Genomic DNA, 19,995 nt, shown 5'->3' on the forward strand with positions numbered 1-19,995 from the left:
TCACCGCCACCACCTTCCCCAGGATGGGTCCTGGCCCAGATTCTTCTGAGAGCCCTGCTGTGCAGCCCCAAGGGAAGGCAAATCCCTTGATTTTTGACAACTCCCCAGCCCAGATGCCATGGGTCTACCACCACCAACTGTGTGTGGGGCTTGGGGATAGAAAGATTAAGGGCCGCTTCTCAGGACAGACTTGGGCCAGTGTGATGACTGTTGCATCTCTGGGTCCTACAGAGCTCAAGGGGCTGGCCCAAGGTCACACAGGGAGAAGCCTGCCTGCTCCCGCAGCAGACACTTGGAGGCCAGACGGGCGCCAACTCAGGGTCTGGCACACAGGAGAACCCACTGATGGCTGAGGTAGCCCCTGCCTGGGCCCATCTGAAGTCCAGGGACACACAATCAAGACTTTTGTTATAAATACATGTGTTTGGTGAGTGAGGGGCAACAGAGGTGGGGGAGATGCTGTACACAGCTGGTATAGGTTTGGTGGCTGAACGCCACCCAGAGGAAGACAGACAGTCCACCCGGCAGGGCCAGCCGGACAGCGTTCTGGGGCCATGTAACAGTCAGTTGGTGGGCAAGCCAGCAGGGGTCTTGTCCAGGGCTGGCGGGACCCAGGTGCCCCAGAGGCTCCCTGTCCGAGGTCGTGGGCAGCGTCAGCAGCAGTACCCCGGCTCAGCTCACATCATTCAGGGCCTGAAAGGACACAAGGCCTCTTCAGGAGGGGGCTGGGCTGGGGGGGTGGGCAAGATGGCCCTTCAGGGAGCCCTGGGTACCCCCTGCCCGTCGGGGTGTGTGTGTGGGGGGCCTCACCTTCCGGGCAAACTCAGGGAGGACGAAGGCTGCCCGGTGCACGTCGGAGTTGTAGTATTTCAGCTGCATCTCTTCTACCTGCTTCTGCATCAGTGGCTGCAAGGGCTCCCGGAAGTTGGTGCTCTGGGGACAGGGGTGTTGTCTCAGAGACGTGCTCTCCTGGCCCCCCTGCCAGGCTCCCGCCTCCCCCCCCGGGGGGCCAGTCCACTGCGGCTCACTGGGTTCTTGCTGCACAGCATGAAGCCGATCTGGCCACTGGGGTAGGTGGGGATGGTGCAGTAGGCGTAGTCCACCACTGGGAAGAGAGACTTGCAGAAGTGCCGCATCTCCTTGATGAGGTCCAGGTGCAGCCATTGGCACTCGCCTGTGGTGGTGGGGCGGGGTGGTCAGATGATGTCAGCACCGGCTAGGGGCAGCGCCTGGTCCAGCTCCAGCCGGATCCCTCCCGGCGGGAGCCTGGCTCACCCAGCAGCACCCAGTCCACCCTAGCCCCCTCACCCTGGCAGCAGAGAATGCCGTCCTTCTTGAGGGCAGTCTTCATGAGCTGGTAGTAGGACTCCTTGAAGAGGCTCTCAGCAGGACCTGCAGAGACAGGGGGACAAGCACCATGGGACACGGCCTGAGCCTGCCTCTGGGGGCATGAGGGCCACTCTCACCCCAAGATACACATCCACACAGCCACCAGAGGGCAGAGCTGGGAGTTGAAGCCAGGCCTATGGAACTCAGAAACCAACCACGAAGAGGGTGCTTTGGAGGGGTGCAGGGATCCGGTGCCCCAGTGTGAAGGGACTCCATGTTTTAACCCCATTTCTGGGGGATCTTGTCGGCACTGCATCAGGGCAGTCTCCACCCTGGGCCTTGGTTTAAGACTATATCCTGTGGAACTTCCCTGATAGTCCAGTGACTAAGACCCTGCATTCCTAATGCAGGGGGCTCAGGTTTGATTCCCCAGTTGGGGAACTAGATCCCACGTGCTACAACTAAGACCCAGCATAGCCAAATAAAAATAATTGTTAGAAAAGAAAAAAGATGAGATCCCTGCACACACCCTGACACTGGCCTGTCAGGGGCAGAGAGGAGGCTGAGGAGGAAACTGGGGCCTCAGTGGACCAAGGCCCCACTCTCCTCCAGGCTCTCAACCAACTCTGGGCAGTAGCCTAGTGCCCCTACTCTGCTGAGCCATGTTTGAGGTGATAGGTGACACCTCAGAAGGGAAAAGAGCCGCACTAGTTCTGGAGGGCCCCTCCATCCTCTATTCTGCAACTTGGGCTTGGGACACAGAGGGGAATGCTGGCCTCCCCTCTGGTGGCTGCCAGAAGCTCCAGGTCAACCCCGCTTACCCATGGGATCTGAGGAGTCAGTGATGATGACATCAAAGGCGTCCTGGTTCTGTTTCATGAACTCAAAACCATCACCCACGTGTAGGGTCAGCTTTGAGCTGGAGTAGCCAATGGCCATGCTGGGCAGGAACTTCTTGGAGACTTGAATAACATCCTGGGGAGGGGGACAGGAGGGAACATGTTAGGCCACAGGGGTTGTGGAACCCGGAGCCAGAGTTGAGTGGGACCCCTTCTCAGAGCCTGATTCACCTTAGACAAGCCATTCCTTTGTGGAACCCCAGTTTGCACATCTGTACAGCAGGGAGCAGCTTGGTACCTCCCCTTCTCAGAGGGCTGACTCCCACCAGCAGCTCGGCCCACACCCCCACCACCCCTGCTCCCCCTCCCCAAACCCAACCGCCCCAGGAGAGTGGCTTCCTTGCTATTTCAGAGGGCTGGAATTCCACCTGGCCTGTATGCCTTACTACACACACCTTTATCAGATAACCCTTTGACTCCTAAGTTGAATGTCAACTCCAAGGAGTCAGGGACTAGACCTGCCGATGCACCAGTGAACCCGGCACCTAAATGCTCACGAAAGGTTAAGCAACTTGCCCAGTGGTAAACAGTCAATTCAGGGCAAACTGGGACTTGAACCCAGACCCACCCAGCTGTGCGCTCACCTCGTCAATCTCGCACTGGACCACAGACTCCACAGAGGAATGCTTGACCACCTCCCGCAGGACGCCTCCATCCCCGCCCCCAATGATCAGCACCTGCCAAGTGGACAAAGAGTCAGCCAGGAGCAGGGCATGAGCCCCACCAAACAGGCTCCAGCGGAGTTAGTGGCCGGCCTCTCTGCCCCCTAAACCGCACTGAGCAGACAGAGCTACCTGGAACATTTCTCAGCTCCCCTGTGTCACAAACCTAATCATTTTATATTCCACTTTGTCCCCTTTTCCTGGGAACTCCTGCCAAGGCTGCTCCATCTCAAGCTTCAGGCCTCAGCCCGGGTGTTAGCCCCCACTCTAGGCCCCTCGTCCTCCGTTATCACTTCTCTGACAACCCTTTGGGGAGGGCTGAGCACTGGGCCCTCCTGGGGCCCCCAGCACTGTTCTCGGGGGCTATCCCTGGGCCCAGCGCTGGATCTAGCTGGGACGGGGTACCTTGCGTGGGTTGGGGTGGCTGCAGAGGGGCAGGTTGGCGATCATCTCCTGGTAGGAGAACTCGTCCCTCTCGGTGCACTGGATAACGCCGTCCAACACCAGCACATTTCCGTAGCTCTTACTGAGGGCGGGAGTGACAGTCAGCGACCTGGGCTCCTCGGGAAGGGGGCAACGTGCCCCCCACTCGCCCAGGGTGAGAAGAATCTCTCCCAACCTGCCGAGGGGGCTCCAGGGGTGAGTCCGGGGGGTGACACGTGGCGAGGATCGGCGGGCGGGCCCGCTGGGTGGAGGCTGGACGCGGGGTCCCGGCTCTGACGTGTCCGGGACTGACACGTGGAGCTCGGCGCAGCGGGTCGGCGCAGATTCCGGCTCCCTCCCCGCCGAGGAGGACCGCCCGAAAAGCCGGTCCCCAGCCCAGCGAGAAGGATGCGGGTTGGGGAGGGGACGGAGGTTAGAGACGGGCCTAGTTCACGAGAACTTCTGACAGTTTTGCAGGGGAAGGAGCGGGCAGAGACGGCCGGGGGCGTCCGGAGGTAAAGCGCGCAAGACAGGGATCAGGCAGGAAGAGGGTCGGGCCGGGCCGAGCCCAGGGCTGGAGTGCCGGCGGGCTGCGCGGGGCCGGGCGGCCGGGGCGCGGGGCCGGGCGGGCGCTGGTACCTGCGGAAGACGAGGATATCCTGGTACCGCGAGCGTTGATGGTGTAGCAGCTGCTCCACCTGCAGAGACAGGGCCTGGCCGGGCCACAGGCTGCACGTCTCGCGGAACCAGCCCTCGCGGATGGCAGCGGGGCCGGGGGCGGCGGGGCCGTCGGGGCCAAGCTCCATGGCGGGCGGGCGGGCGGGCGGTGCGGGGCGCGGGCCCGGGACTGCAGGCCGCGCGGAGCCGCAGCACAACGGGACCAACTCCGCCCGCCGGCCGCGCGGCAACCTAACCCGGCCGGCGGGGCGGGGCCTGTTGCCAGGGGCGGGCCCCAAGCCCTCCAGTGGCGGCGCCCTTGCGCGGCGGCCCGGCGGCCCCGCCCCCTCCGGCGTCCGCGCGCACTCATTGGTCTCCGACCTGCAGCGCTGCGTCCAGTGGCTGAGGCGGGCCGTCCGTCTGCGGCAGCAGGCTAGTGCGGCAGCTTCCCTGGGCCACGTGGGGCCGGGCTCGGGGAGGCACTGACTGGCCCGAGAGGGAGCGAGGGGTACCCGACTCCGCAGGGGAAACCTGAGCTGACATCTCGGGCCCAGAGCGGCGTGTCCGATCGCGGAGAAGTCAGGGCTGCCGGCTTGAACCCTTGGGCTGGAAACACTGGACCGGGTGGCTACACTGTCGAAAGAAGAGTTACGATGTTTCGCTGGAGCTAGAGTAGAATGTATCATCTTTACCGCGTACGCAAATTTGGGTCCGTGTTGGACTTCAGCAAAGCAGTGTGCTTGGTCGGGGGCACGACGAGGGTTTTATTTACTTCAGAAGAGCCATCACAGCCCCAGGACTTAGGCTCGATTTAGGCATTTCTCCTTAGATTCTCTGATCCTTGGGCGTATGGCTGCTGAATGAGAAAGAGTTCTTTTCTAAACGAGTTTCTAAATTTACCAGCAGTGTCCCGGAAGAGGCCAACACATGCATATTCAGCACCAAAAAAGACTGGCACACAGGGCTTTTGTTTTGTGGGGTTTTTTTTTTGACAAACTGGGCCTGGCTTCTTGAAAGGTGGGCGGGAATGTGCTTTCTGATTTTGTGAAAATGTCAAGGAACTTTTCTGAATCACATTAAGCATGCTAATTACCAAATATTAAATGCTAATTGCTGTACATGCTTAGTTCTCCGCATGCCAGGGCAGGGAGGTGAAACTGGTATAAGCCACGGGTGACATTATGACAGGGGTGTTTTTTTGAGGGACTTTTTGTAATGCTGAAAGCTCAGCTTCTCTGTATACTGGTGCAGAATCAAATCTCAGAGACAGTTTTGGGTGGTACTTCACCCAAATACTATACCTTTTCTACTGGAAAGGGTAGCTTTCTTGCTTCGCCAGGTAAAGGGGGATACAGAGGATTCATGCCCTCAAAACCATGTGTCCCCAACTTGGGGAAGACAGTGACAAGTTTTCTAGGCACTGTTTAAAGAGGGCATGATCAGCTCGTGGACATTCTTCTAATGGGTTGGTGGTGAAGTAAGTAGGAGTCCACATCATCAACCTTCAAGTCAAACTGGTATGGGGTCCATGCGCCTGTGGGCAGCATCAGTTCAGTTCAGTTGCTCAGTCATGTCCAACTCTTTGTAACCCCATGGACTGCCGCATGCCAGGCTTCCCTGTCCATCACCAACTCCCAGAGCTTTGCTCAAACTCATGTCCATCAAGTCAGTGATGCCATCCAACCATCTCATCCTCTGTCATCCCCTTCTCTTCCTGCCTTCAATCTTTCCCAGCATCAGGGTCTTGTCTAAGGAGTCAGCTCTATGCATCAGGTGGCCAAAATATTGGAGCTTCAGCTTCAGCATCAGTCCTTCCAATGAATATTCAGGACTATTTCCTTTGGGATTGACTGGTTGGATCTCCTTGGAGTCCAAGGGACTCTCAAGAGTCTTCTCCAACACCACAGTTCAAAAGCATCAATTCTTCAGCAATCAGCTTTCTCTATGGTCCAACTCTCACATTTATGCCTACTGGAAAAACCATAGCCTTGACTAGATGGACCTTTGTTGGCAAAGTAATGTCCCTGCTTTTTAACATGCTGTCAAGCTTGATCATAGCTTTTCCTTCAAGGAGCAAGTATTTTTCATTTCATGGCTGCAGTCACCATCCACAGTGATTTTGGAGCCCAGGAAAATAAAGTCTGTCACTGTTTCCATTGTTTCTCCATCTATTTGCCATGAAGTGATGGGATCGGATGCCATGATCTTAGTTTTCTGAATGTTGAGTTTTTTCTCCAGCTTTTTCACTCTCCTTTTTCCCTTTGATCAAGAGGCTTTTCTTTGCTTTCTGCCATAAGGGTGGTGTCATCTGCATATCTGAGGCTATTGATATTTCTCCTGGCAATCTTGATTCCAGCTTGTGCTTCATCCAGCCTGGCATTTCGCATGAGGTATTCTGCATAGAAGTTAGATAAGCAGGGTGAAAATATATATACAGCCTTGATGTACTCCTTTCCCAATTTGGAACCAGTCTGATGCTCCATGTCCAGTTCTAACTGTTGCTTCTTGACCTGCATACAGATTTCTCAGGAAGCAGGGAAGGTGGTCTGGTATTCCCATCTCTTGAAGAATATTCCACAGTTTGTGGTGATCCACATAGTCAAAGGCTTTTGCATAGTCAATAAAGCAGAAGCAGATGTTTTTCTGGAAGCAGATGTTTTCTCTTGCTTTTTCTATGACCCAGTGGATGTTGGCAACTTGATCTCTGGTTCCTCTGTCTTTTCTAAATCCAGCTTGATCAAGTGGAGGTTCTCAGTTCACGTACTGTTGAAGCCTTCCTTGGAGAATTTTCAGCATTATTTTGCTAGTGTGTGAGGTGAGTGCAATTGTGCAGTAGTTTGAACATTCTTTGGCATTGCCTTTCTTTGGGATTGGAATAAAAACTGACTTTTCCCAATCCTGTGGCCACTGCTGAGTTTTCCAAATTTGCTGGCATATTGAATGCAGCACTTTACCAGCATCATCTTTTATGACTTGAAATAGCTTAACTGGAATTTCATCACCTCCACTAGCTTTGTTCATAGTGATGCTTCCTAAGGCCCACTTGACCTCACATTCCAGGATGTCTGGCTCTAGGTGAGTGATCACAACATCATGGTTATCTGGGTCACTTTTTTGTATAGTTCTTCTGTGTATTGTTGCCACCTCTTCTTAAAATCTTCTGCTTCTGTTAGGTCCATATCATTTCTGTCCTTAATTGTGGCCATCTTTGCATGAAATGTTCCCCTGGTATCTCTAATCATCTTGAAGAGATCTCTAGTCTTTCCTGTTCTATTGTTTTCCTCTATTTCTTTGCACTGATCACTGAGGAAGGCTTTCTTATTTCTCCTTGCTATTCTTTCAAACTCTGCATTTAGATGGGTATATCTTTCCTTTTCTCCTTTGCCTTTCACTTCTCTTTTCTTAGCTATTTGTAAGGTCTCCTCAGACAACCATTTTGGCTTTTTGCCTTTCTTTTTCTTGGGGATGGCTTTTATCACTGCCTTCTGTACAATGCCACAAACCTCTGTCCATATTTCTTCAGGCACCCTGTCTATCAGATCTAATCCCTTGAATCTATTTGTCACTTCCACTGTATAATCATAACAGATTTGATTTAGGTCATACCTGAATGGTCTAGTGGTTTTCCCACTTTCTTCAATTTAAATCTGAATTTGGCAGTAAGGAGTTCATGATCTGAGCCACAGTGAGCTCCTGGCCTTGTTTTTGCTGACTGTATAAAGCTTCTTCATCTTTGACTGCAAAGACGACTTGCAATCAATCTGATTTCAGTGTTGGCCATCTGGTGATGTCCATGTGTAGAGTCTTCTCTTGTGTTGTTGGAAGATGGTGTTTGCTATGACCAGTGCGTTCTATTGGCAAAACTCTACTAGCCTCTGCCCTGCTACATTCTGTACTCCAAGGCCAAACTTGCCTTTACTCCAGGTATCTCTTGACTTCATACTTTTACATTCCAGTCCCTTATTGTGAAAAGGACATCTTTTTTTGGTGTTAGTTCTAGAAGGTCTTTTAGGTCTTCATAGACCTGTTAAATCCTGTTTCCCTATCCCTGTGGGCAGCATACCATTGTTAATCACTAACTTCTCCCTCCTGGAGGGGGTTTCCATATCTGCAAAATAGATCAAAGATAATGTTGTCTACTGGAGATATGCTACTGGAGATCAGTGGAGAAATAACTCCAGCAAGAATGAAGGGATGGAGCCAAAGCAAAAACAACACCCAATTGTGGATGTGACTGGTGATAGAAGCAAGGTCCAATGCTGTAAAGAGCAATATTCCATAGGAACCTGGAATGTTATGTCCATGAATCAAGGCAAATTGGAAGTGGTCAAACAGGAGATGGCAAGAGTGAACGTCGACATTCTAGGAATCAGCAAACTAAAATGGACTGGAATGGGTGAATTTAACTCAGATGACCATTATATCTACTACTGTGGGCAGGAATCCCTTAGAAGAAATGGAGTAGCCATCATAGTCAACAAAAGAGTCTGAAATTGCAGTACTTGGATGCAATCTCGAAAATGGCAGAATGATCTCTGTTTGTTTCCAAGGCAAACCATTCAATATCATGGTAATCCAACTCTATGCCCCGACCAGTAACGCTGAAGCTGAAGTTGAACAGTTCTATGAAGACCTACAAGACCTTTTAGAACACCCAAAAGAGATGTCCTTTTCATTATAGGGGACTGGAATGCAAAAGTAGGAAGTCAAAAACCACCTGGAGTAACAGGCAAATTTGGCCTTGGAGTACAGAATGAAGCAGGGCAAAGACTAATAGAGTTACAAGGACTCTATTAGGACTTGTAACACAGGACTGGAAAAGGTCAGTTTTCATTCCAATCCCAAAGAAAGGCAATGCCAAAGAATGAATGCTCAAACTACCGCACAATTGCACTCATCTCACACGCTAGTAAAGTAATGCTCAAAATTCTCCAAGCCAGGCTTCAGCAATACGGGAACTGTGAACTTCCAGATGTTCAAGCTGGATTTATTAAAGGGAGAGGAACCAGAGATCAAATTGCCAACATCCATTGGATCACAGAAAAAGCAAGAGAGTTCCAGAAAAACCTCTATTTCTGCTTTATTGACTATGCCAAAGCCTTTGACTGTGTGGATCACAATAATCTGCAGAAAATTCTGAAAGAGATGGGAATACCAGACCACCTGACCTGCCTCTTGAAAAATCTGTATGCAGGTCAGGAAGCAACAGTTAGAACTGGACACAGAACAACAGACTGGTTCCAAATTGGGAAAGGAGTATGTCAAGGCTGTATATTGTCACCCTGCTTATTTAACTTATATGCAGAGCACATCATGAGAAATGTTGGGCTGGATGAAGCACAAGCTGGAATCAAGATTGCCAGGGGAAATATCAATAGCCTCAGATATGCAGATGACACCACCCTTATGGCAGAAAGTGAAGAAGAACTAAACAGCCTCTTGATGGAAGTGAAAAAGGAGAGTAAAGCAGTTGGCTTAAAACTCAACATTCAGAAAACTAAGGTCATGGAATGTGGTTCCATCACTTCATGGCAAATAGATGGGGAAACAGTGGAAGACTATTTTCTTGGGCTCCAAAATCACTGCAAATGGTGACTGCAGCCATGAAATTAAGACATTTGCTCCTTGGAAGAAAAGTTATGACCAACCTAGACAGCATATTAAAAAGCAGAGACATTACTTTGCCAACAAAGGTCCGTCTAGTCAAAGCTATGGTTTTTCCAGTAGTCATGTATGGATGTGAGAGTTGGACTATAAAGAGAGCTGAGCACCGAAAAATTGATGCTTTTTGAACTGTGGTGTTGGAGAAGACTCTTAAGAGTCCCTTGGACTGCATGGAGATCCAACCAGTCCATCCTAAATTAGATCAATCCTGAGTGTTCATTGGAAGGACTGCTGTTGAAGCTTAACCTCCAGTACTTGGCCACCGGATGTGAAGAGCTGACTCCTTAGAAAAGACCATGATGCTGGGAAAGATTGAGGGTAGGAGAAGGGGACAACAGAGGATGAGATGGTTGGATGGTATCACTGACTCGATGGACATGAGTTTGGGTAAACTCCAGGAGTTGGTGATGGACAGGGAGGCCTGGTGTGCTGTGGTCCATGAGGTCACAGAGTCAGACACAACTGAGTGACTGAACTGACCTGAACTGAATGTTGTATATATCTGTTGATAGAGAAACAGTATTGATTGTTTCTTCATGATCTCGAATCCCCTCCCTTCCTTAATTAACAACTGCTTGAATCTGCCCACTGAAACTCAGAGAAGTTCCTGGAGGCTGAATAAAGGCTGTTTCCTATAATGAAAGGAATGGGAGACATGAAGGCCTTGTGCCCGGGAGCCCCACAGGGCCCTGCATGGGATCAATACCCTACTTTTCTTTGATACTCCTCAACCTTGAGACCAGATATTGGATGAGAAATGGGAATAATTGTTTTTGGGTAGAACTCAGCAGAGGATGGGATTCCCTGGTGGCTCAGAAGGAAAAAAATCTGCCTTCAATGCAGGAGACCCGGGTTCGATCCCTGGGTCAGGAAGATCCCCTGGAGAAGGGAATGGCAACCCACTCCAGTATTCTTGCCTGGAGAATCCCATGGACAGAGGACCCTGGTGGGCTATACTTCATGGGGTCACAGAGAATCAGACATGACTAAGCAATGAACACACACACACACACATCAGAGAAACTTGGATTTGGGGCAACTCAAGCTTTAATTCCCACTCTGGTTTTATCTTTCCCCAAATCTTTCAGGGAATGGAGTGATGACCACTGTAACTACTTCAAGCTGAGATGAGGCATAGTCCTGCCTAACTTTGGGAGAACAGATATCGATTTGGAAATAGTTGAGTTCCCTGTCCTGGATCCAGGTCTCATATGATTAAGACCTCAATCCCTTGTTCTGCCATTTTGGTGCAGCAGACCCAGATAGAGGTAAAGGGAATGACAGCTAGAACTTTAGTAGACAGAATAGATCTCATTTCCTTAGGAATTCGGGAGAATAAGTCTCAAGACCAGTTTGGAACTGGCACTTCAGAGAGACTTATTGTAGCCAGCTGTTTCCAGGCCATTCCCTACATGGGGAAAACCCATGAAAATCCAGGGGAGACCTGGAAATAGGAAGCTGGCCACATAACTAGCAGTTAAAATGACTGAAAGAATCAGCATATGAATCTATAGGTAGAAGGCATAAGAAAGGGTAAGAACACAGAACTTTCATTCTGCTTGTTGGAACAAATACAATGTCTGCTTCTCAGGAGACTGCTTGCTGACTTGGCTGGTCACCTGGTAGTCTTTTTACTCTGGTGTGATGTACCCACAGTTTTACTCCATCCAATTTTAGAGAGGTGTGAATAGGAAGTAGTAAGAAGAATGTTATAGGGTCCCTTCCTTTATTTTCAAGCTGCTGCTCAGGTTATTGCCTTTTTCACATTTTCAGTAGCATTTGGTTTCTTGCTTTGAAGGGATGGAAGGAAGCTTCTGGGTGGGGGTGGGGGGGGATCTGTGGAATACAAACTCATGCATAGCAGTTAATAGTTGTCCAGTCTGTTGAATATAGAAATTGGCAAGGACTTGTCCCATTTTAGATGAGTTTTTTGCATTGCTTGGCAAGAGTTTTCTTTATAACCTTATAGTTAAGAGTTTTTCCTTATAGTTTCCTTAAGAAGGGTTTTTTTCACTTCCAATGCTTTTTCTTTTCTGACTGGAAAAGCCTCTATTCAACCTCTCAGTCTTTAGCCAAAATCTTGTTGAAGAGGGCGGGGGAATTTTAAAATACTTGCGGATTGTGATATAGCTCAGAAAATTCAAGTTTGCAACAATTCTGGAATGATCACATCCGAATCACAACCACTATGATCACCTAGGACTCCATTTTGACCCTCAAATGCATTTCCCTCCCCAATGTTAAAGCAGATGTCACTGTTAATGATTTCATTGCTTTTCTAGATATGGGAAAATGCAAGAATTCAGGCTCATAAAATCTTCTGACAATATCTAACTACCTGAAAGCCTGTTCAGCCAGTTTTTCTCAGGGCACAGAGTGCCTCATTTCTGATCTCCATTCTGAATTCCTTTATTCAAGGGGTGTTGAAGTTCAGTGACTATAGTGGCCACTGACTTAATCCTTGCAGAGGCAGATGGCAAGTGCCAATTTTCATTTGGCAGGGTCCCTTCAGGGTCATGTATGTGATCATGGTTTGGGGGGCATTTAATGACCATTTCATCCCATGGTGTTAGGAATGCTTATTCCCAGGTCTGGTGAAGATAGGCCACTCAGTGTGCTGCTATTATTGGACTAGGCCTCCTTTTAACAGTGCCAAAAGGCTGGACCCTTTGTGTCACTAGCCTCTTAAGGAAAATATTGCCTCTTGCTCTTCCCATATCTAGAGTTATACTGTTACAGTCATTGATCTCATATCAAATTATATATCATCATTTTATCAGAGGCTCAGTCACATATCTGATAATGCTGTAAACAATACTTTTGTAAAACAGGTAAAATAAAAAGTAACAGAGCTAGCAGTATTAGTCCTTAGTATGATTTAATTGTCCCCAGCGTAAGGGAGCCTGTAAATTTAAATGACCATAGCCTGGTGTTAATCTCCTGGTTGTAGATTATGGAGCATCTGATTTTTATCCGAAGATTAATTACATAGTTAGGCTTCAGAAACAAACTTAGTGTTCTTCTGACAATTAGATTTTGTAACAATATGATGCACCAACAAGGAAAGTGGGTAAACATAGACCTTATTTAACAAAACTAGAATTTAACATTCAGTGAAACCTCTTTTTTCTAGAATTACCTCCATTTTCATCAAGTACAGCTGAGACTACTTTGTTTTTAAAATAAGTTTGGTCCACTGACCACATCGGTTCATCCACACTGACGCTGGTGTAATTCCTCAGAAGGAGTCTCAGATGAAAGTTTCCAAAAGACCTCTCAAGGCCAAGAAAGCCATGTCAAAGGTCTGCCATCAGATTTTGCCTAGGTGACTTTCTCTCTTCTATAGAGGTCCTCAAAATATCAAGATCCCCACACATGCCAGAAGAGTCTTTCCCATTTGCCTGATAAGGCTACTCAGAACCCAAGAGTTTACAATGTTTAAGGGAACAGGCAGAGGAAAAAGAAAAATATCTCAATTTTACTCACAGAGGTATAATTTACCAAACTGTTATAAATCATAACCAACTTGAGGAGAAGGGCTTCCCTATATCTGGAAAACATGAGTCAAAACCAGTGACATTTCAGACAAAACCCATAAAATTATTACCATATTCAACCATCCATTTAGTAACCAATCCTCTTTGTAACTTTTTATGAAGCGATTAGGTTTTCCCTTAGGACTTTTTTTTCCTTCCCCAGTTCCCCAGTATAACGTGAGATTTAGCAGACTACAGCAACGTTGTTGTTCAGTCCCTGAGTCACGTCCAACTGGTTTCAACCCCATGGCCTTCAACATGCCAGGCTCCTCTGTCCTCCACTATCTCCTGGAGTTTGCTTAAATTCATGTCCATACATGAATATACATGAATACAACAATAGCCATCTATAAATCACAGAAAGACTTTAAAAGGTCATAAACATTTGGTCACAATGGGATTGACAAAAGAAACTGAGTTATTGTGACATGCAACATTTTAAAACAACTAGAAATAATGACTGACAACATTTTACTAGGGCATACCAGATTTTTAGAAATTCCATGAAATTTAACACACTAATTATTAAGTATTTCTCTCTGAAGCCTTGGCCTTCTGCTGCTGCTTAGTTGCTTCAGTCGTGTCCAACTCTGTGTGATCCTATGGACTACAGTCTGCCAGGTACCTCTGCCCATGGGATTCTCTAGGCAAGAGTATTGGAGTGGGTTCCCATGCCCTCCTCCAGGGGATCTTCCCAACCCAAGGATCGAAGCCAGGTCTCCTGCATTGCAGGCAGATTCTTTGCTGCTGAGCCACCAGGGAAGCCCTTTTAGAATCTGTCAAACAATACTTACTTAACCAAAGTAAAAGATTTCAATGGGAAATACAGATTACTTAAAAGCAAAGGAACTCACAAGCTGTCATCTAAAGCAGAATTCCAAGAAAACTTTGAATGGTGAAACCAAATCTCTAGCCCACTCTCAATTAAATCCATGTACCCAATTAGATTTAATCTAATCTAACAAAATCCTATGGAAATCAACCCTGAATATTCATTAGAAAGACTGATGTTGAAGTTGAAGTTCCAATACTTTGGCTACCTGATGCGAAGAGCTGACTCACTGGAAAATATCCTGATGCTGGGAAAGACTGAGGGCAGGAGAAGGGACTGCAGAGGATAAGATGGTTGGATGGCATCACCGACTCAATGGACATGAATTTGAGCAAACTCAGGAGATGGTGAAGAACAGGGGAACCTGGCATGCTTTAGTCCATGGGGGTCTCTAAATTGGGTACTATTAGCAACTGAATAGCAAGAGTTTTGTAAACATACCCTACGAGGGGGCTACAAGATGCAACAGAGTTCTGGTTGCCCATAACAAGGCTAGTCCAAAAGGGAAAATCCCAACCAACATTCCATCACAGACAAAGCCTGATGCAATAGGGAAGGATTCCCTGGTGTTGCCACATGGGAGCCCTGTTGTTTATTCGCTAAATCATCTTAGTGATCCAGTGGACTGTAGTCCTCCAATCTCCTCTGCCCATGGAATATTATAGGTAAGAATACTGGAGCAGGTTGCCATTTTCTCTTCCAGCGTATCTTCGTGACCCAGGGATTGAATGAACGTTTGTCTCCTGCACTGGCAGGCAGATTCTTTACTGCTGAGCCACAAGGGAAGCCCATAATAACATGCTAATGTCTGACTCTGTGACCCCATGGGCTGTAGACTTTGTAGCCAATGTAGACATTCTTCCAATGCGTTGGTGGTGAGGTAAATAGGAGTCCACATCATCAACCTTCAGGTCCAACTGATGTGGTGTCTACAAGCTTATGGGCAACATACCATCATTAATCACTAACTTCTCCCACCTAGAGGGGGTTTCAGTCTCTGCAGAGCAGCTCAGAGATATTGTTGTGTCTATCCTTTGATGGGGAAACAGGACCTTGCCCCAAAGCTGCTCTTGACTGTTTCTCCCTGGGCTCACATCCCCTTCCTTCCCTAATTAACAGAGACTTGAACCTGCCCATTGGAACTCAGGAAAGGTCATGGGGGCTGAATGAAAGCTGTTTCCTATAATCAAAGAAATGGGAGACGCAGAAAGGTCTTGTGCCCAGGAGCCCCACAGGTCCCTGCATGGGATCAACTGCAACCTCCACTAGGAGGTGGGAAGCTTGCATCCTCTTGACCCAGATGAAAAACACACTGGTGTTTGTTAGTACAAGCCTCATGCCTTATAGCAATGAGCCTTGATTGAGTTAAACTCCTTTTAAAGGGGAAGTGAGCCAAGGCACTAAAAGAATTGCTAGGCAATTATGTGGAAGCTTGGATGGGAGAAGAGTTTGGGGGAGAATGTGTGCTGTGCGCTTAGTCACTCAGTCATGTCCAACTCTTTGCGACCCCATGGACTGTAGCCTGCCAGGCTCCTCTGTCCATGGGGATTTTCCAGGCAAGAATAGTGGAATGGGTTGTCATGCCCTCTTCCAGGGGATCTTCCCAACCCAGGGATTGAACCCAGGTCTCCCGCATTGCAGGCAGATTCTTTATCATCTGAGTCACCAGGGAAGCCCAAGAATACTGGAGTGGGTAGCCTGACCCTTCTCCAGGGGATCTTCCTGACCCAGGGGTCAAACCAGCGTCTCCTGCATTGCAGGTGGATTCTTTACCAGCTGAGCTACTAGGGAAGCTCTTGGGGGAGAATGGATACAAGTATATGTATGGCTGAATCCCTTCACTGTTCACTGGAAACTCTCACAACATTGTTAATTGGCAATGTTGTGACCGCTTCCCTGGTGGCTCAGATGGTAAAGAGTCTGCCTGCAAAGCAGGAGACCCAGGTTCAAACTTTGGGTTAGGAAGATCTCCTGGAGAAGGGAATGGCTTACCCACTCCAGTATTCATGCCTAGAGAATCCCCATGGACAGAACAGCCTGGTGCGCCACAGTCCATGGGATCACAGAGTCAGACATGACTGAGCAACTAACACTTTCACTTATGTTGTTGTTCAGTCACAAAGTCATGTCCAACTCTTTTTGATCCCATGGACTGTAGCACACCAGGCTTTCCCGTCTTTCACTCTCTCCTGGAGTTTGCTCAGATTTATGTCCATTGAGTTGGTGATGCTGTCCAACCATCTCATTCTCTGTCTGCCCCCTTCTCCTTTTACTTTTGCTATATCCTAAGACAAAATAAAAAGTTGTTTTTAAAAAAAGAATTGCTAGGAGACGGCTCCCTTGGAACTGTTAATCTACTCAGGGTCAGGATCACACAGCCGATGAGACAGTCAACCCATGCCAGTTACTGCAGGCTTGACTGGGTTCAGCCCTGTACTTGGGTCACAGTGCTCACATCACAGCCTGCACATCAAGACACTTATACATACTCTGAGTTGCGACAGCCTGCTTACTTCTGTGTGCCCCGAGCCAGACTGTAAGCAGACCAGGGATGGTGTTTATAGCTGGCAGCACTGGGTAACAGGCTGAGTGAACGTGGGCGGCCAGGACGCAGGCCCAAGTACCCGGTGGAATCAGCTGTCTTGGCTTACGCCCAGGCACTGCACAGCTGAGCCCAGGTTGGGCCCCTGGCATTCCTGGGGCACTGCATGGGGGTGGGGGTGGGGCAGTGGGAGGTCAAGTCTGTCCCGTCCCTCCTGCAAGCTAAACAAAGCTGTTCCAGCATGTGCATCCGCAAATGAGGACAATAAATGACACCCTTGACCCTCCTGTAGAGGAGATGGAGCTGTGGTCTTGGCCTCAAATACCAACAGCAAACGGGACCTCAGGGATAATTCGTACGGCAGTGGCACAGACCTTCCAAACTGAAAGAAAATGAAGGTCCTGAATACATTTTAGGTGAAAAAGTCCCCAGATGTACAGGGACCATGAGCCCAGAAAGGTCACCAGTTTCAGATCACAAGGAGGAAAAACTAGTTTTGCCAGAAGTAGCCACTGTCATATAGCCCACTTAAATCTATAACTGAGAGGCAAACTCAGGACGGGAAAACCTGAAATGTTCCCTTGCATTCAGACCAATGTGCGTTTATAACTCAGTGGTAAAGCAGTACAGTTCAATAGGTCAGCTGTCTCAACCTCCTAAGGGTAGCTAGTTTATAAGAGGACAGGAGCGGGTGAATGGCCGCCCTGCAAGGCGATGGGGTTGCCACAGGCCAGGAATGTGTTTCTGTCACTGATTAGCACTTGGGGTCATTTTTTAAGCATTGTGTGTAGCCAGGTAGACAGCTGTGGTTCTGAATGTGAACGAGTTTGGCCAGTACATGGTGTTACTTGGTTGAAAATGCGTATGGCAAGCTTCCTGAGGGCCACAAACAGCAGTGTACCTTCCTTGAGCAAAAAGCCCTTCTGCTCAGCTTCTGCTCTTAAATTCTCTACCTCCAACCCCACTCGGTCCTGCCAGGTTGTCTTCCCAGAGCGCAGGGCCCTTCACAGCTTCCACAGTTCAGAATCACCAAGCAGTTACCAACTGACACGTAACCCCCCCAACCCCCACCTCACGCTCCTCCCTGGTCCTTAAGGATCCAATCAATCTCCCCACGACTTCAAGCTTCAATGAAGTGGCACTACAGATGTTCTCCAAACCCCCAAGGCTCTTGGCTCCATCCCTTGGCTCAGTGATCCTGGACTTTGGGGCTTCAGGAACCCATAAAATTTCAAAAAACACACTGGGGCACTGATATCAGGTTGCCAACTTTTTTTTTTTTTGCAAAATAAGACACTTAGAAAAGACCTCTACTTGTACAGTTTACAGTCTCCATCTTATTAAAAAACAAAATCAGGATTCCCTGGTGGTTCAGTGGTTGAGACTCTGCACCTCCACCACATGGGGCACAATTTGATCTCTGGTTGGGGAAGTTCCATGTACAGTGCAGTGTGGAAAGAACAAAAGTAAAACAACAACAAAAAACACGACAAAATGAGCAAGGATAACTTCCAAATACAGGACAAGGAATCATTTTACCTCCATGAAAAATTTACTACATTGTCACCGCTATTCATTTCACCTCTGAAAGGTGGTGAGCCCACTAAACATGAGGCTCCCTGCCATGCTTTCAGCACTTGGTCTTCAGACTTAAGCACGCACAAAAGAACCACTAGGAGAGTTCGGACTGGGCCCATAGGGCTGGTCTGGGGAGAACCTGCAGTAAAGCTGGCAACAAGGTTCTCTGCACTTCTTACCTATGAAGCCTCCTCAGGCCATCCTCCGTAGAATATAACCTCTTTCTTTGGTTAAAATTTTTTTTCGGCTAGGCTATGTGGCATGTGGAATTAGTTCCCCTGGGATGAAACCTGTAGCTCCTTATACTGGATACACCGAGTCTCTACCACTGGACTGCCATGCAAGTCCCATGAATATAATTTCTTAAAAAAATTTCCATCTCTCTTTTTATTTTTCACCAGGGATTGAACTCAGGTCACAGAAGTGAAAACCTGGAATTCTATACCACTAGACCACCAGAGAACTCCCTCATCTAGCTTTTATAGTGGAGACTCCTCCATTTTCTGGCAGACGGCTGCCTCAGTGTCCATTCTTACCAAATTCTGATCAATTATAGAATTGAACAGAACCCTGGATTTTTAGCTGGGCATTGAACTAGTGAGTTTCTCAGTATCCTTTGATGTGGTCACGTGGCTAAGTTCTGGCCAGTGGGGAGTGGAGGCTGGGTGCTGGTCTTCCTTCCTTCCAGCTGAACAGAGTGAGGATGTGGCAGGTGGCACAGTCGGCAGCCCCAGGAGGTGGGAGCCCTGTGCTCGAGTTGAGGACAGCAGAGCAACTACATGGCGGTCAGAGTCTGAGGACCACCAGTTGCTGCACCAGCTCTGGGCTGACTGCATTCACAGAGAAGAAGTGAAGTGAAGTCACTCAGTTGTGTCCAGCTCTTTGCGACCCCATGGACTGTAGCCTGTCAGTCTCCTCCATCCATTGGATTTTCCAGGCAAGAATACTGGAGTGGGTTGCCATTTCCAGATAGAGAAAAAACATCTTTTGCTAAGCCATGGATAGCCTGGCTTTTCTGTTCGCTTCGACCACTCGAGTCCTGCCTTGTTCACACTCTGGCTGTCCTGGACTGCTCTCCGCAACACAGCCATGTCTGGTCTGGCCTGGCAACCCTGCAGGGTCTCACGCACAGTCAGCCCTCTCAATAACTCATGGGAAAGACTTCCAAGAAAATAGGTTCCTTGTTTAAATATTTGTTAAAAAAATAATGGTATCATTCTGTGTTTTCTTGATAGCCCACCTCAGGACTAAAATCAAATGGAATTCTGAAGAATAATCAAGAGACTGGGTCACAAATTTGTACAAAAAGTTCAGTGTTACATTAAGCATAGTACAAAAATGGTGGTCCCATGGTTAAGAATCTGCCTGCCAACAGGGTACATGAGTTCAATCCCTGGTTCAGGAAGATCCCACATACCATGGGGGCAAATAAGTCCACGTGCCACAACTACTGAAGCCCATGTGGCCCTGGAGCCCGAGCTATGCAACAAGAGAAGCCAGTGTAATGAGGAGCCTGCATATCGAAACTAGAGAGTGGCCCCTGCTCGCTGCAACTAGAGAAAAGCTTGCGCCCAGCAATAGAAAAAGTACAAAGTGGAAACCTAAATGTTGAATAATGTGAATTAGCTAAAATGAATTTCAGGATGAGAAAGTTCTCATAATATAAATTTTAAAGGTGAAACACCATAGAAATATAAGGTCGTTTGGAAGGTATTCATACATAAGGTAAAAAGCCTTTCCATCAATATAGTAAACATTCTCTTTGTGCCGCAAGATTAAAGATGATTTAATTTTTCTCTTTGCATTCTTCTATGTTTTTCTCATTTCCTGTAATAAACATGTAATTAACTTTTATAACGGGGAAAAAACAAAA

The 19,995-nt window shown here is 48.2% G+C and overlaps 1 protein-coding gene across 1 annotated transcript; it reads right to left on the bottom strand.

Annotated features, from left to right (window-relative positions):
* Positions 1-403: 403 nt before the first annotated feature.
* Positions 404-4,210, bottom strand: SRM (spermidine synthase). Its single transcript, XM_043485948.1, has 8 exons — positions 3,953-4,210; positions 3,296-3,416; positions 2,813-2,905; positions 2,151-2,304; positions 1,309-1,392; positions 1,029-1,174; positions 811-933; positions 404-693 (listed from the first exon to the last, which is right to left on the bottom strand). The coding sequence occupies exons 1-8, from the start codon at positions 4,117-4,119 to the stop codon at positions 673-675; spliced, it is 909 nt and encodes a 302-aa protein (XP_043341883.1). The 5' UTR covers positions 4,120-4,210; the 3' UTR covers positions 404-672.
* Between the last annotated feature and the right edge of the window lie 15,785 nt (positions 4,211-19,995).

This window comes from Cervus canadensis, chromosome 13 (assembly GCF_019320065.1).
Source record: "Cervus canadensis isolate Bull #8, Minnesota chromosome 13, ASM1932006v1, whole genome shotgun sequence".
Classification (NCBI taxonomy): Eukaryota; Metazoa; Chordata; class Mammalia; order Artiodactyla; family Cervidae; genus Cervus; species Cervus canadensis.

Bases quoted from the DNA above. Each gene is read 5' to 3' on its own strand.
- SRM (XM_043485948.1), bottom strand. From the start codon at position 4,119: ATGGAGCTTGGCCCCGACGGCCCCGCCGCCCCCGGCCCCGCTGCCATC. The intron at 2,305-2,812 runs GTGAGCGCACAG...CCCCCTCCCCAG, and splicing joins TCCAGTGCGAGATTGACGAG to GATGTTATTCAAGTCTCCAA. The intron at 934-1,028 runs GTGAGCCGCAGT...CCCTGTCCCCAG, and splicing joins TGCTGTGCAGCAAGAACCCA to AGCACCAACTTCCGGGAGCC.